The sequence below is a fragment of the Bombina bombina genome, chromosome 6 (genome assembly GCF_027579735.1).
Source record: "Bombina bombina isolate aBomBom1 chromosome 6, aBomBom1.pri, whole genome shotgun sequence".
NCBI classification, from domain to species: domain Eukaryota; kingdom Metazoa; phylum Chordata; class Amphibia; order Anura; family Bombinatoridae; genus Bombina; species Bombina bombina.
This window is the reverse complement of record NC_069504.1, coordinates 596924474-596943197: the sequence shown is the minus strand read 5'-3', so window position 1 is coordinate 596943197 and position 18724 is coordinate 596924474. Positions and strand designations below refer to the sequence as shown.

At 36.6% G+C, this 18724-nt stretch overlaps 1 protein-coding gene across 1 annotated transcript in view; it reads left to right on the top strand.

Annotated features, from left to right (window-relative positions):
* The first annotated feature begins 6778 nt into the window (after nt 1-6778).
* CLPX (caseinolytic mitochondrial matrix peptidase chaperone subunit X) overlaps nt 6779-18724 on the top strand; it is a 191365-nt gene continuing 179419 nt past the window's right edge. Inside the window, exon 1 of the mRNA XM_053719351.1 lies at nt 6779-7001. Within this exon, the coding sequence (XP_053575326.1) occupies nt 6947-7001 (55 nt within the window). The 5' untranslated portion in view covers nt 6779-6946. The remainder of the gene's footprint in view (nt 7002-18724) is intronic.

Here is an 18724-nt window from a genome sequence, read left to right as displayed (position 1 = left end):
CTTATGTAATGCAGCTGTGCAATCCATTTAGTGTATTTATGCAACTGTTTAGGCAGAATAACTTCTAGAATATTCTCTGGGTTATCTCTTTAATATACAACAACTCTGCAGCACATCAGATATGACTAGTATATATTTTCTCTTGCATTTAGTTAACATGAAGTTATGGAGATCTTAAAACAGCAGATAATGGCTGACACTCACAGTACAAATAAATGGTTCAAACTTCTGTCTGCAGCAGCCACATGTAGCAATGTCTGAACTGTCTCTGAAATCCATGCATTAGTCTGAATAACTTCTTTCAGCTTGGAAACAGCAACTTTCTTCCCCCATCTCCAAGTCTGTGCAAAGCTCCACACTTCTCTTAACACCTAGAAAATCTCCTCAGCACTAACAACTCCACCCCCTTCCCAGATGGCATTTCTCTTCCTCAATACAACTATTACAGCAGCCATCTTGGATAAGGGCAAGGTCCTTACACATATATATATATATATATATATATATATATATATATATATATATATATATATATATATATATATATATATATATATATATATATACATATATATACACACACATACACACATATATACACACACATACACACATATACAGCCACCAATCAGCAGCTAGAGCCTAGGTTCGTTGCTGCTTCTGAGTTTGCCTAGATCAACCTTTCAGCAAAGGATAACAAGAAAAGGAAGCAAATTAAATAATAGAAGTAAAATGGAAAGTTGTTTAAAATTGCATTCTCTTCTATCTGAATTAAAAGAATATTTTTGGGTTTTGTGTCCCTTTAAGGTTTTCCTTGCTAACAATAGCGCGGGTTAGCGGGACTGCGCTATTGTACCCTCCCTCAGCCTTCTGGTAACTGTGCGGTCTTGCCGCTGGCGGCAAGACTGCGCTATCAGAAATGCAATTCCCATTAAAAGACCTGCGACATACATGGTATGTAGCTGGTCCTTAACGGTTTAAGCCATTAAAACAGGAGAACTTATTCATAAAGAGTTGCAGGAACAGGATGAAATGCAATAGCATAGTGAGTAGTAACCATTCCACAGTGATTGTACCCAGAAGTTTTATGTCCCTTTAAAGCACTGTTACTATATTACTACTAGGGCTGCAACTAACGAATATTTTCATAATCGATTAATCGGTCGATTATTTTTTCGATTAATCGACTAATCGAATAAAAAATAAATAAATATTTTTTTCGTATATTTCAAATAAAATCCACATACTGAGTGTTACAAATATAAACTTCAGACTAAAACTTTACAACTTTATATTAACACAACTGTTGGTCCAATTTTTTAAGCAGCAGAACAATGTTTTATAATTAAGCAAAACAAAACCACAAACTGTTTGAAAAGAGGTAGAACTAATAATAGACTACTACTGTTTATAACATTCTATTATTCACTCTTTCATAAACTTTGCATTGAAATGCAAAAATGTCAAGATGTCCACATGCTACTGGCTGAGGCTGACTCTCTTTTTTGCAAGCTATTTTGCCTGCAGCAGAGAAGAGGCACTCAGATGGTGTTGAGGTGCCTGGGATGCATAAATAGTGTTTTGCCAATTTCACCAAGGGGGATATTTATTATCTCCACCAATGCAAGGGGCCTCTTTAAAAAAGTAAGCATGGCCTTCATTCTGACATAAAAATATCTTGAATATCTATATGCAATGGTAAACAACCAGCTGTAAGGTTAGAGGAAAAAAATATTTAGTCCACTAACATATATACTTAGAGGTTGAATTTGGTACATATTCCAATTAAATTATATATATATATATATATATATATATATATATATATATATATATATATATATATATATATATATATATATATATATATATATATATAAAGGACACACAGTAACAGGACACAGCCTTACACATTTATCTATAGAGTACATATACAGGTATACCCCGCTCATACAGCGGGTTAGGGACCAGAGCCCCGCTGTAAAGTGAAAACCGCCTTAAAGTGAAACAAGGCAGTTTTAGATTTTTTTTCACTTGCCAGTGTGTTTAAAAACTTGAAAACAAGTTTGAACTAACATATATTTGGGGTGCAATAGTGCTACGTTTAGTTTAACACTAGCACAGCACAGTATTCAATTAGTATTCAATAAGAACTGTACCTGTAAAATAGTGACAATTACTGTAGTACAATTTGCCAGACTACAACACTAAGACACAGATTGCACTGTAATGCTGTAAACAAAGTGAACTGCTCATAACAAAATGGTGCCAGTCACTTTTCTCGCAGTCTCACAATGATTACAGCACTGTTTAAAAATCCTTGGAGGTTGAACTTCAGCTCCACAAAGCACTGTATTAGCGAATCGCTGTAAAGTGAATCGCTGTAAAGTGAGGTATACCTGTAATCAGCAATAGCAAGTGATCCGCTAAAAATTGTGCAAACCGGTAATGGTGACATCAATTCATATAACAAATCCCATCAATCTAGGGCTAGGTGTAAATAACAAGCTGGGCGCTATATCATGCAAAGCATAGTCACAAATCACTTTATTAAATATAAAAACAATCCAAAATTATGATCCCTATTTTATTTCTGGGTTGCACATAAAACATGAGTGAAAAGTAAAGGTCTGTAGACATCCTTTAGGCTAAGGTCATAACCATAAAACACAATACCATGTGCAGGAGCTCACTGGAGTAAAGCAGCTGGTGCTGTGTGCAAACCAACTAATCGATTATGAGATTCGTTGACAACTATTTTCATAATCGATTATTATCGATTATGCCGATTAGTTGTTGCAGCTCTAATTACTACAATGTGTTAACATTGATGTGGTAATCTTTAAAGGGACAGTGTACTGTAAAATTGATTTTCCCTTAAAGCAACATGATAGCCAAAATTTAAACACTTGAAAGTGATGCTGGATAGCTGGAAAAAAGCAAACTAAAAAATATCCCCTGAACATCTCCAAGTAAAAAGGGAAAATATTTTACCTTGAAATTTCCTCAATAACCACATTCCCTTGTAAAGGGACTTTAAACAGCAAATCAGGATGCTAGTCACGGGACTTGCAAAGGGGCATGCATCTGGAATGTGCAGACAGTCATGTTATTTTCCTATTCAGTTTAAGGAAGTTTACTATGAAATCTTGCAATATTTCAGTAAATTCTCATGAGATCACAGTAGAGAAAAGCATAGCCTCAGCACTGCTGATGCCGATTGGATTTCCCCCCCCCCCCCCAACCTGCAGCCTGACAGTAGCTGAAGAATAACTGTTCACAAAGCACTTACTATTGTAAGATGAAGACATTTAGAGGTAGAATATCTTACTTTTTTTTACATAGAGATGTTCATGTGATATTTACTTGTCAGCTTTTTACAGTTATACTGCATCACTTTCAATTGATTTAACATATAAGTATTATTTCCCTTTAATACAGTACTAGTTTTTAATACTATGAATAAAAGTAAGTGACTATAGAAAGTTATGACTTGCCTTAACTTGTTATAAAAGATTGTGTTTAAATTAAAATAATGCCTTAGAGTCTTATTAAAAATTGCATTCAGGGCTACTTACCTTGTGATATAATTTACAGCTTTTCTACGGTCTTCATCCATTGCTAGTGTCAGGCAAGCCTGCTTCCAATTACAAAGGGAGGGGGAAGCGGCAAACCACAGTAATGGTGCATTAAGCAGCAGTGCATTTTGGGATAATTCCTGGATGGGACAATGTCAGTGACTGTAGTTGTGCTGATTACAAAATACAAATAAGCAGCAGGATAGCCAAGAGTCAACTTTGGGTCGAGAATGGATTTGTATCATGAGTGTAGACCTTAGATGGCACAAACAATTCCTACAACGGATTCACTCCTGTTTGTGGCATTTTAGAATTACTGCCTTAATATGATAGTAAATGTTAACGTTCTTGAAAAATATAACCTAAATGTATGCAATAACTTAAATGAACCTTAAAGGGACAGTATACACCTAGGTCATCTTAAAGTCTTACCTTAGATAAAGCTGCAAATAGCCTCCTGCGCCCCTTTCTACATCATGCAGCAGGAACATAAAAAACGTTATTTTAAAATTAATATTGTTTCTGGCCACTTTGAAATGGCTGTCAAGCTCAGCCCACTGATGACATCATGATCTGGGATGCATATTGCATCCAATCACAAAATGCTCACTAGTTTGATTCAACAGACTGTCTATGCTATTCAGCAGAGTGCCTAGATGCAGCCCGGATTGTGATGTCATCAGTGGGCTGAGCTTCGCAGCCATTTCAAAGTGGCCAGAAATAATAATTTTAAAATAACATTTTTACTCTTCCTGCTGCATGATATAGAAAGGGGCACAGGAGGCTATTTGTAAGACTTTAAGATGACTAAGGTGTAGACTGTCCCTTTAATTAATCATTTTGAATTAAGAGTGCGATATAACATTTTTATTTCCTTCATCGTTCTATTAAAATACTTCCCTCTGGCTGCTCACCACTAAACAATTTTTTCACGAGGTGACATTTCCACCTTGTATCTAATAGTTGTGCTAGCCATACGACGTTCAACAGTTGAGTGTGTTTCCAATTATTTATTATACCAGTTGCAGAGTATAAAATGAATGAGACATTGTTCCTTAAGGTTTATTTTAGTATATTAAATAGCTGTTTTTGTTCTTTGAAACCAAAACCCATTAAAATGGGCTGAGCTTCCAGGGAGAGCAGCTCTTATCTCTATAAAAACAAAGGCATCTTTATGTGCAATGCCAGAAACAATATAAACCTACATCACCCACCCCCACTGGCCCTTGTTTACATAACTTTTCTGCACCCATTAATGAAATATTGACATTTTCAATATAGGTGGTGGTTTCAAAAGAAGCTATTTCAAATGACAAAATAAAGAATAAGGAGATATATGTAACCAATTGAATACACTCAAACGGGTAAGATGGATCATCAGGAACTAGGGTTGCCACCCATCCAGGTATGACTGGGGAAGCCCCGTAATCAGGTGGTATGTCCCATGTCATCCTCTAAACGTCCCCGACATCTCCATCGTTTTTTTTTTTTTATATATACACAAAGAGGAGGGCCAGGGGCAAATAGGGTTCTTTTTTGTAAACAGTGTAACTTCAAAGTCCTCTAACATCTAGGGCCCCCCCCCATATTTTCCGCCTCCTTCAAGCACTCTTTTTTCACATGTGTGCGTGCACATACCGTATATTCTGCAAACATGTATTTGAAAGTGGTTATTTCACTGCTGCAGATTATATGTTAGGAGCAACCAAGTAGGTTAAAAAACTGTGCAGGCGTTGGTGTGTATATACACTATTTATTTTTTTTTACACCCCTACCATGACTACAGAGGAAAATAACAAGTTAGGTAATTGGGCAGTGTGTTTTTTAGATTGATATAATATATCAAGCTCCGGTATATAAAGGATTGCTTTAAACTATAGCATGACTCTTTTGTAAGGAGTAGTTTTGAAAGGTTTAAGATCCTAACTCTAACCTGGAGTGCTATGGTGTATATTGCTAATGTTGTGTTGCTCCCTAATCAGAGTAAAGGTGTTGGTAACTAAAGTGTTCGTCAATACAGAATATAAATTTTATGTATGCGTATTTTTTTATTTATTTGTGTAGCGTTCACATATGAGGCCACACCCCTTCAAAAACAGTCCATGAAATAACTGGGCAAAAGGTGGCAACCCTATTGGGAACACATTAAATCAACAGGTGTACTGTCGATGTAATGAAAGGCATGTGTGCCACTGGTATTGAATAAAATACAAAGATCGAAGAATGGCTTTGAAGATATAAGCAGGCACGTGTCATTAGGAGATACAATAACATAGGGGCTGACGTTCTAAAACTCCCCACTCTGACAAGATTTTAAGACATTGTCAGTACTGCAAGTTCTCACAAAGAATTTTAAAAAGCCAATTTTTAGTTTGAAAGCTGTAAGTAAAGGAGAAACAGAAAACATAATTCTTAGCAAAAGCCCCCAAAGATTTTGCACAATGATCAGACTATGACGCGTGGTAATTATTTTACTGCACGTGTAGTCAGTAATTTAATCGCACCTTTTAGCAAACTGCATTCTTCTGCATCGTTTCCTTTTGAGCACATAACTTATTTCCATATTTCCCCTGCAATTAAAAACAGGTCGCTCACACACAGCACATTACACTATAACCACTATCAAACAAATAGGACGCGCAGCACTTAAAACGACAAGTTACCTTCAAATAGCTGCTTCTTGGTTATTGCACAAAGCACTCGCGCATATCATCATCCACCTACAAAGTAACTTCCGGGTTTTCTTTTGTCACATGACATTTTATTAGACAGTGGATATCAGGAGAAAATGGCTAGGTTACTGGCATGTGATTTATCACGTCTCATAATTCGCGTCCATACGGAATCCCAAAGAGGACATGCATGGTTAATATTTTTTTTAACTGAAATAAAGAATACGAGAAAAAAGTTATTACTAAATATGGGTTTTCTATGCACGTTTTAATTCACCGCATCAGACCTTTTGAATACACACCGGGCTACAATGTCATGCAATGCGCCGCGTCACATTTTGCCAAAGTGGTTACTAGAAATCCAATAACAAATTAACACATTTCTTGCCAAAAACAAAAATGGAGACTTTCCCCCCTTACGTCAACGGATTGCTACAGTGGAACGCATGACTCTCCAGGATCGAGGCTTGGAACTTAGACGCTGTCTACGCCTTCTATGACTCTGATAGCTGATTGGGTGCAGTGCACTGCTTACCTCAGCCGGGCTGACGACACTCTAGGTTGGGAGCTGGGCCCAGCTGTGTGTTTTGCTAACAGCCTTTGGTTACCTGTTTCTCTGACAGCAGACACAAGACATCGAAATAATTTTCCTTTGTGGACTTCTGTTTCTTAATACCCGGCCCCTGCGGCGGGATCATGTCTACCCCCACCTGCTGCGCTGTCAGGATTATCAGCAGCTCCTTTCATAGAGGTGAGAGGAACGGGGAGGGGGGTCACTGGCGGGTTACACAACCTCATCCTGTGTCACACTGGCAGGTGACACTGTAGTCAAGAGTATTGAAGACCTAGCTTGAGTGGTAAATAAAAACAAAACGGTACACTCTTACAAGTGTCTACTAGATGACTGAGAGACGCATGCAACAAGCTGTTGAGAAATTATGATTTCCTCTATAAAATATTGACCAAAATAGAAGCCTTTCCTTAAAGGGACAGTCTACAATATAATCTTTATTGTTTTAAAATATAGATGATTCCTTTATTACACATTCCCCAGTTTTGCATAACCAACACAGTTAACTTCATATACTTTTTACCTCTGTGATTTCCTTGTATCTAAGCATCTTCTGACAGCCCCCTGATCACATGACTATTTTTTTTTATATATTGACTTGCATTTAGTACTGTGTTGTGCTAAATCTTAACTCCTCGGGCATAAATATATTGTTATCTATATTGCCCACATGAACTAGACCTCTCCTGTTGTGAAAAGCAAATACAAAAGCATGGGGAATGGATAGTAAAGGCATTATCTATCTTTTTAAACAATAATAATTTTAGTGTAGACTGTTTCTCTAATGAGAATATTTCCTAACCAATTAACTCTGATTTCATGTAGAAAGGGAAGAGACATAGTGACTGTTAGACCTGTAATGTTCATTAAACCTATTTTTTTATTTCAAAATAACAAGAGGGCCTCTTAACCCAACAAGTCAACAGTGTTTCTGTATAATTTTATTAAAATACAGAAATAGCTAAAGAGGTTTATATGTATGGGCAATTATGGCATAAGGCATTTTATTTCTGTCTTTAAAAATCCTGCCTTGGTAAAATCTTGTATCTTTATGTAGTCTTAGAACCAAAGGCTGTGATAAAGTAGCATATTTTTTTAGTGTCATCATTGTGGTCCTTGATCTTGGAATAGTTGGCATGTACATTATGTTTTATGTGTAAGAGATCAGCTGTGTTTTATAACCTGATGCTGTGTTTGTAGACCTTTGGATTCCAGGAGTTGAGGGAAGAGAAAACACTGGAAAGAGCACGTGAACAACTGCAGTGACAAGCCTTGGCCACTACTTATCTAAAATACACACATACATGCATATTGGTGCTGACTCACAAAACATGACCACAGCCAGTTGTGTTGTTTTGCTAGTGACAAAGTCACATATTCTACACAACTATTTCTGTTTGGTTGTAAATATGACACTTATTGAAAACAAAAAGAAAAAAACTGGCACTACACTGTAGGTAAGTGAGATAAGAAATTTGTATTCCGGTGCTACCCCTTTAAATAAGATACATTTAAACACTAGAGGATAGACAGATTAGGGGTTTAGATAGCACTCACTCTCACTTTCAAAGGTGACATTATAAAACATACATGCTTTATTTAATTAAGTAAAAAAGAAAAGGGGGATAAACCTCCCTAGAAATGGTTAAACTACCCACAACCTTAGAACCAAAAACAACTTTTAAAAGCAAATAAACCGCTAGTCACTCCTCTGTTTCCTGGCCGGGAACTGGAAACACCGGCATCAGGTGGCTAGAGTGACAATGCGGTATTAGACTCTAAAGTTTAAATAACAAACGCGTTTCGGCTCCGTGAGCCTTTGTCAATGTTTCACTTAGAGATTCTAAAATGAATAAGCCGAGGCTGTAGTATGCGCGGCTTTTTATTTTAACCTTGTACTATTGCTATCCAATCCGGAGGGTGCTACAAGACAACGCCTCATTATCTATCAATGGGCGTTCAGGTATGCTTCCACCCACTGTTAAAAGAACTAGGATTGGATATTAGTTAGGTTCTCTTCTAATGGTCTACACTATTATTGGTGGATTATATCAGAAAAGTAAAAGTCAATCACGCTCTTTCTCTTGCATTACTTAAAAGATGACATTTATTACCATCCTATAACGGTGAATTGAAGATATATATTATCAATAAAAAATCGTTCAATTTGGAAATTAATCCAACACCGGATAAATCTCTTATAAAGTGTTATTATTTATCATTCATGGTAAGACATCAACCTACAAGTAAGATGCATATTAATTAGAATCCTAATTTCAATCCCTATTTGCTTATAGATAACAATTCCTTAGAAGATAGTCTATAGCTCCCCATTATTGTGTTATTCACAAAGTGTATTTCATGGTTGCCATAAATATCGCACTTGTTAAAAAGGATTGAGTTTATATTTATATAAGCTTCTTAGGTTATACATGCACAAAATTCTTATACAAAGCTCCACTATGTATCTTACAATTATAAAATAATATGACTTTGGACAGTGGGTGATTACAGATATATGTGCAGTTTTGAAAAACAAATATAATGATTCTATTGCATCTATATCACTAGCAATCAGAGCATCTGAAGTCAGTGTGTGAGATGGTTAGGTTATAATGTAGGGTGGTGGGTCACATATGACATATAAAGGCCATTGAATTTCTTTAGCAAAAAAGATTAAACAGGACAAGAAAACGTATTATCGTCTCACTTTGGCCTTGTTTATTTATCATTTACAAAGCCCTTATGTTAGCTTGTCTATGGACTATTTAATATATGCCCAATTCACCGTTACACATCCAATTATTACAGTGGCCAAATTATTCATTATTGGGAACCACGTATCACTCTAAAATAAAGTGATATTAATTGGAATTACAAAACACATACTGACAGACAGCAATAGAGAAAGTAATCACTATTCAGATATATACCCAATAATTGTTAAACTCATTCATGCCATTGGGTATGACAGTGTTCAGATTGAAAACCCATTTGGTTTCCATCTTTAACAGTCTGTTTTCCGTATTCCCCCCTCTTATTCCTGGTTTCAGTTTCTCTAATCCCCAGCATTTTAAAGCATTGGTTTTCCCACTATGATATTGAAGAAAGTGTTTAGCTACACTCGTTATTTGTTTTTTATCTTCAATATCTTTGTGGGCTGTCCTTATATTGCTCAGATGTTCAGTTATACGTTTACCCAGACTGCGTGTAGTCATGCCAACGTAATATAAATTACAACTACAGGATATGCAGTAAATTACGTTTGTACTTTGACAATTGATGTGTTCTTTTATGGTCCACGTATAATTAAATCTGTCCACTATAGATTGTTTTTTTACCATATGCTGGCATACTTTACAATGCCCACAGCCTATAGAACCCTTGTAAGTTGGAGATTTCTTTGCATTCCTGTCATAGTGACTAGTTATAAGCTTGTCACTGATGTTACTTGCTCTCCTGTATGTTACTAACGGTCTCTCAGGTAGCAATGGTTTTAAAAGTGTGTCCTGGGTAAGGACATACCAATGTTTTCGTAAAATGCTGGTAATGTGATCACTTTGTGGTGAGAAAGTGGTAATAAACCTAAGAGGGGTATTAGATTCTTTTAATTTGGGAGTTAAAAGTTCCCGTCTATCCTTCAGTAATAAGCCAAAGCTTACAATCGAGTATTACTGAAGGATAGACGGGAACTTTTAACTCCCAAATTAAAAGAATCTAATACCCCTCTTAGGTTTATTACCACTTTCTCACCACAAAGTGATCACATTACCAGCATTTTACGAAAACATTGGTATGTCCTTACCCAGGACACACTTTTAAAACCATTGCTACCTGAGAGACCGTTAGTAACATACAGGAGAGCAAGTAACATCAGTGACAAGCTTATAACTAGTCACTATGATCACATTACCAGCATTTTACGAAAACATTGGTATGTCCTTACCCAGGACACACTTTTAAAACCATTGCTACCTGAGAGACCGTTAGTAACATACAGGAGAGCAAGTAACATCAGTGACAAGCTTATAACTAGTCACTATGACAGGAATGCAAAGAAATCTCCAACTTACAAGGGTTCTATAGGCTGTGGGCATTGTAAAGTATGCCAGCATATGGTAAAAAAACAATCTATAGTGGACAGATTTAATTATACGTGGACCATAAAAGAACACATCAATTGTCAAAGTACAAACGTAATTTACTGCATATCCTGTAGTTGTAATTTATATTACGTTGGCATGACTACACGCAGTCTGGGTAAACGTATAACTGAACATCTGAGCAATATAAGGACAGCCCACAAAGATATTGAAGATAAAAAACAAATAACGAGTGTAGCTAAACACTTTCTTCAATATCATAGTGGGAAAACCAATGCTTTAAAATGCTGGGGATTAGAGAAACTGAAACCAGGAATAAGAGGGGGGAATACGGAAAACAGACTGTTAAAGATGGAAACCAAATGGGTTTTCAATCTGAACACTGTCATACCCAATGGCATGAATGAGTTTAACAATTATTGGGTATATATCTGAATAGTGATTACTTTCTCTATTGCTGTCTGTCAGTATGTGTTTTGTAATTCCAATTAATATCACTTTATTTTAGAGTGATACGTGGTTCCCAATAATGAATAATTTGGCCACTGTAATAATTGGATGTGTAACGGTGAATTGGGCATATATTAAATAGTCCATAGACAAGCTAACATAAGGGCTTTGTAAATGATAAATAAACAAGGCCAAAGTGAGACGATAATACGTTTTCTTGTCCTGTTTAATCTTTTTTGCTAAAGAAATTCAATGGCCTTTATATGTCATATGTGACCCACCACCCTACATTATAACCTAACCATCTCACACACTGACTTCAGATGCTCTGATTGCTAGTGATATAGATGCAATAGAATCATTATATTTGTTTTTCAAAACTGCACATATATCTGTAATCACCCACTGTCCAAAGTCATATTATTTTATAATTGTAAGATACATAGTGGAGCTTTGTATAAGAATTTTGTGCATGTATAACCTAAGAAGCTTATATAAATATAAACTCAATCCTTTTTAACAAGTGCGATATTTATGGCAACCATGAAATACACTTTGTGAATAACACAATAATGGGGAGCTATAGACTATCTTCTAAGGAATTGTTATCTATAAGCAAATAGGGATTGAAATTAGGATTCTAATTAATATGCATCTTACTTGTAGGTTGATGTCTTACCATGAATGATAAATAATAACACTTTATAAGAGATTTATCCGGTGTTGGATTAATTTCCAAATTGAACGATTTTTTATTGATAATATATATCTTCAATTCACCGTTATAGGATGGTAATAAATGTCATCTTTTAAGTAATGCAAGAGAAAGAGCGTGATTGACTTTTACTTTTCTGATATAATCCACCAATAATAGTGTAGACCATTAGAAGAGAACCTAACTAATATCCAATCCTAGTTCTTTTAACAGTGGGTGGAAGCATACCTGAACGCCCATTGATAGATAATGAGGCGTTGTCTTGTAGCACCCTCCGGATTGGATAGCAATAGTACAAGGTTAAAATAAAAAGCCGCGCATACTACAGCCTCGGCTTATTCATTTTAGAATCTCTAAGTGAAACATTGACAAAGGCTCACGGAGCCGAAACGCGTTTGTTATTTAAACTTTAGAGTCTAATACCGCATTGTCACTCTAGCCACCTGATGCCGGTGTTTCCAGTTCCCGGCCAGGAAACAGAGGAGTGACTAGCGGTTTATTTGCTTTTAAAAGTTGTTTTTGGTTCTAAGGTTGTGGGTAGTTTAACCATTTCTAGGGAGGTTTATCCCCCTTTTCTTTTTTACTTAATTAAATAAAGCATGTATGTTTTATAATGTCACCTTTGAAAGTGAGAGTGAGTGCTATCTAAACCCCTAATCTGTCTATCCTCTAGTGTTTAAATATGACACTTAGCCAGACTGGATGTACATATTTGAACTCTAGAGACAGAAAGCATTTTTCATCCCAAGTTTTGGAGGACAGATTTCTAGCCTGTTTTATTACATTGCACTTGGTGACTTAAAGGGACAGTATAAACTCATTTTCATATAACTGCATGTAATAGACACTACTATAAAGAATAAGATGCACAGATACTGATATAAAAATCCAGTATAAAACTGTTTAATAACTTACTTAGAAGCTCTCAGTTTAGCTCTGTTGAAAAGGTAGCTGGAAAGCCCATTGCAAGTGGGAAATAAGACACTCCCTCCCCCTTCTTTTGCATATGAAAAGACCCTTTACACAAATAGGAGCAGGTAGCTGACAGTATTCTCTTAAAACATTGGGGCTTGGTTAGGAGTCTGAAAATCAGAGCAATAATATTTAAAAATAAGCAAAACTATACGTTTTAAAAAAACAAAAAAAACTCTATGGGCTATATAAATAGATCATCTACAAAACATTTATGCAACGAAAAAATGATATTTTACTCAAAAGTTAATTATCTATTACATTTTATAATAATACCTAGTAAAGTAAGAACAAATTATTCTGGGTTATTTAATTTTGTCTGCCTTTCTTGAAATTTGTAAAAATTGTGGTTAATCCACTGTCTCTAGACAAACCATACACACTGATTGCTTTATTATGTCCCAAAAGCCATGTAACTGGATTGAAAACCAGTGGACATTTTGCTTACAATGTGCTTTTAAATTGTAATTTTGTATGCTGATCATTTAAGTCCAGCAGTGCACTGCAACGGGCCATTAAAGTATAAAAATGACATGCACATTTTAAGCTTAGCTTTACTGAACCCGCAAGTGTTTAATGACCTGTAAGTATTAGGTTCTATTAATGGGCTGTTAAGGATAATGTTGGAATAGCTCAGGACAGTACATTTATATATTTTTTTTGTACCACCAATCTGCAAGCACTATCCAGGGTGCTGAACCAAAAGTGGGTCTGCTTGTAAGCTTCCATTTCTGATTTTTCAAATAAAGATACCTAGAGAACAAAGAAATTGATAAGGCGTAAATTAGAAAGTTGCTTACAATTGCATGCTCTATCTGAACCATGAAAGGAAAAAAAAATTGTGTTCAGTGTCCCTTTTTAATGATAATTTGTGCAATAAAAAAATAACATTTTTAATCTTGGCTAATATTCGCTAACATTTTAGACAGGTAAATTTATATATACTGTACTGTACATACATATACACATACACCATGTTCCAGTCCTGAAATACAAATGTGTTTGTAATACTCTATTCACACTATGGACATTTAGTCCTCTATGATCTTGATATTACAGACACTATTTATGACCTGTAAGTATTAGGTTCTATTAAGGGGCTGTTGGCATTGCTCAGGACAGAACATTATACTATAGCATAAATAATAATTACCTGAACTAATAAAATTCCTGTTGCTATTAATATCCAGTTTTTATGAAAATCAGGAAGTTTGCGGATGTTGTAACAATCCAGTAATGGGCTATTGATTACAATTATGCAATAGTATCTACATAATGTTTATTGACATGAGGATATTTTTTATTATTATTATTATTATTATGCTAACTTTCTACCCTTTAATTTGTTCCCAGTGATCTGTTTTACTTGATTTATGTATCCAATTGTTTACAAATGGCTCCTTGTACCCTTTTTATGACAGTTGAAATAGCTGCTTGTGCCTGTGATATCCCTTCCTCTACTGAATATTTCCATACTTAAGTATAGTCTATAATAAACTATGTAAATATAGCTAGTAGAAGTTTCACTCTCATAGGGAGGTAGTAGAGATGAGTAATCAAATTTTACATTTCAGTTGTTCTTTTGAAGCATTGGGCTTTGTGGTATACAAACAGACAATATAAGGAAGCAGTTGCATGTATAGAAATCAATTTAAAAATAAAAATCTTATTTCTCTGTAAGCTCACCCAATTTTAATGGGTTGCACTTTCAATAAACAACATATTTTATACAAAAATAAGCCTTAAAGGGACACTTAACCCAAATTTGTTTTTTCATGATTTAGACAGAGCATGCAGTTTTAAGCAACTTTTTAATGTATTATTATTATTATTATTATTATTATTATTATCATTTATTTGTATTGCGCCGCCAAATTCCGTAGCGCTGGGTACAATGATAGGGGTATACAATGACAAAGATTTGTGATACAATACAAGACTAAACAAATCTAGCACAGGAGGAAGAGGGCCCTGCTCCGGAGAGCTCACAGTCTATAGGAGAGCGTTACTCCTAATATCAAATTTTCTTCGTTCTCTTGCTATCTTAATTTGAAAAAGAAGGCATCTAAGCTAAGGAGCTAGCAAATGTTTGGTTTAGAACGCTGGACATCACTTGTTTGGTGCTGTCCAATCAGCAAGGACAACCCAGGTGAACCAAAAATGGGATGGCTTCTAAACTTACATTTTTGCTTTTCAAATAAAGATGGCAAGAGAATGAAGAAAAAATGATAATAGGAGTAAATTAGAAAGTTGCTTAAAATTGAATGCTCTATTTGAATCATGAAAGAACAAATTTGGGTTTAGTGTCTCTTTAAGCCAAAGACGCTTCCTGAATTGGATCGCTGGCTGGAGGGCATGCCTAGCGTCATAGGCACTCGCCCTCCCCCCCCCCCCCCGACACAATTTCATTAATGAAATCACGCGATCGCATGACTGATCGCGTGATTCCACTTTTTAACTTATTTGTTTACATCAGAACTTTTTTTTCTGATGTAGACAAATAAGTCTGGGTGGGAAGGCTTTATACAGAAATAGAGCCTTTGTTGTTGTTTTTTTTTTTGTTTTGTTTTGTTTTTTTTAACCTTTCAAAATAATATATTTTTACGAATACAACCCAAGGTATTGATCTAGGTTAATTTTGGTATATTTTATTTCACTGCTAAATGATTTATTTATATATTAAAAAACAAAAAACAAAATAAAAAAACTTTCTTTCCTAAGATATGGTGAGTCCACGACATCCTCAATTACTGTTAGGAATATTACTCCTGGCCAGCAGGAGGAGGCAAAGAGCACCACAGCCAAGCTGTTAAGTTTCACTCCCCTTCCCACAACCCCCAATCATTCTCTTTGCCTTGGTGTATGGAGGAAGTGAAGTTTTTGGTGTCTAAAGAAAATTTGATTTCTGCGCTTCAAGCAAGATTTTAGGGTCTAGCCGTACTCCACGTTATTCCCTGCAGTAGAGTAGTGGTGGCTTTAAAGCAGTTAGGAACTTGTAAGGTACTTCTTGCGGCATTTTCCTAACAATTTGCTGCCCTAGTATAGAAAGCCAGAGTAGGTTTACTCTGTTCTTTCTTTTTCACATGCCTCTGTGAGGAAGTGTGTCCTATCATGCCTGAGAGCTGTTTTCCTGCCGGACAGCGGTTTAGCAGGTAAGTGCCTCTGTCTTCTAGGTGGGTAGACTATGCACTTTAAGGAGAAGAAAAAGATCACTTAATAAAGAATCCTACATATATTTATTGGGACATAAAATTCCTTGGAATGGGAATGATTTAGGGCAGGGGGCAGGCACATAAGGCATGTGTTGTGAGACGGGGTTATCTCCCTTAGTAGAGTAGGGGATTGATTTTATTTGGGCTCTGTGTTCTCTTGGGCTTATGTGTTTTGTACTATACTTAGCACAAGAATGTTATGTTGGTGTATTCCGACATCCAGATGAGGTTTCCTTTTAGTTTTTATTTATAGACTGACAAGCTTGGGTGTTTGCTGTCTGGGATCGCTTACTGTATTGCGATCGGACCTGCAATTTTACCCCCAAACTACTCACGCTGAGGGAAGTTCTTTACAGAGATCGAGTCTTTCTGGTATGTTCGTGCCTCCTGGGGTGCAGGTCTATTACGACGATCACATGATGCTCTTTTACTTTGTATTTAAAGCAGTGTCGGCTACGCAGCAGTGTTTTGCAATATTAAGGATTCCCTTCATTACGGTCTTTCGGTGAAGTCGCAGGAACGGAAGGCAGGTAGGTGCCTTAGTTACTGCTGAGGTGTGGAGGTACTGAGATTTATTTGAGCGTATTTTGACTCTTCATTTGACTTTTATAGAGAGGGTCATTTTACAGTTTGCTGGAGCCAATTCTTTTGTTGAGGGTTCTTTTATAAACAATAGAAACATTTATATACTTTTTTTTTTTTTTGGTATAACTTTGCTTTTTAAAACAGTATAACATAGCCTGTTCTTTTTATTAATTGTATTTCTGAAGCCATGTCTGCTCTCATGAATCAGGGCCTTTTGTGTTTTGAAGCACAAATTGCTGCTCCTATGCAATTTTGTTCCTCATGTGTAAAGAAAGCTTTCTCCTGTTTCATCCCAAGCCTCAATGGCGTCACATGCAGTGCCCTGCGGTTCCTCTCAATCTCCTGGAGAAGTTTATTTGCAAGCAGAAATTGCTACCCAGGTATCATCAGCGGTATCTGCGCGTTAGCTGCCTTTCCTATTTTAAAAGGAAAATGCAAGAGTAAAATTAGAGATTCAGATAGTAAGGTTTCTGATCCAGCTCTTGCTACTCAAGTTGCCCTCCCTCATAAATCTGATTAGGAAGATACGTAGGTAGCCTCTGAGGGTGAAATCTCAGATTCGGACAGTGTAATGCCGCCTTCTGATGCTGAAGTTGTATCCTTCAGATTTAAGCTTGAACACCTTTTGTGTACTGTTAAAGGAGGTTTTGGCTTCTCTGGATGACTCCGACACCCCTGCTGTTGTCATTCCTAAGAAAGCAAGTAAACTTAATAGTTATTTTGATGTTTCTTCCTCTTCGGAAGTGTTTCAGGTTCCTGACCATGCTACAGAGATTATTACACAGGAATGGGAGAAGCCAGGGATACATGTTTCTCCATCTATTTTAAAAAAAAAAATGTTTCCTGTCGCTGACTCTGTTAAAGAGCCTTGCCACACTGTACCTAAAGTAGAAGGGGCCATTTCTACTTTGGCTAAAAAAACTACTATTCCTATTGAGGATAGCTGTGACTTTAAGGACCTAATTGTCAACAAGCTGGAGGCCTATTTAAAGAGGATATATGTTCATCAAGGTCTCCTATGGCAACCGGCTGTGTGTATTGCCACTGTGACAAGTGCGGCATCCTACTGATTTGATGCCCTGTCTGATTCTCTTCAGGTAGAGACAACTTTGGATGAGATCCAAGATAGGATTAAGGCTCTTAAGCTAGCCAATTCCTCTATTTCTGATGCTATCATGCAGGCTATTAGACTGGGAGCCAAGTCTTCTGGTTTCGCTGTGCTAGCCCACAGGGCTTTGTTGCTGAAATTTTGGTCAGCTGTTGTTTCCTCGAAGGTAAAGCTTTTGTCGATTCCTTACAAGGGTAAGACGTTGTTTGGACCTGGTCTGGCAGAAATAATTTCTGTTATTACAGGTGGAAAAGGGTCTTTTCTACCTCAAGATAAGAAGCATAGACCTAAGGGACGTCAGAGTAATTTTCGTTCCTTTTGAGAGAGGAAAGCCTTCCCCTTCTTCATCCAAGCAGGAACAGTCCAAGTTTTCTTGGAGACCCAATCAGTCTTGGAACAAGGGGAAGCAGTCAAAGAAACCCACAGCTGAATCCAAATCAGCATGAAGGGTTTGCCCCCGATCCGGGATTGGATCAAGTGGGGGGCAGACTTTCTCCGATCTCTCAAGTGTGGATCTGAGATGTTCCAGATCCTTGGGCTTTGGACATAGTATCCCAGGGTTACAAATTAGAATTCAAGACTTTTCCTCCCAGGGGCAGGTTTCACCTCTCAAGATTATCTGCAGACCAGATAAAAAGAGAGGCATTCTTGAAATGTGTTCATGACCTTTCCTCCCTGGGAGTGATAGTTCCAGTTCCTATACAGGAACAGGGTCTAGGTTTCTATTCCAATCTGTTAATAGTTCCCAAAAAGGAAGA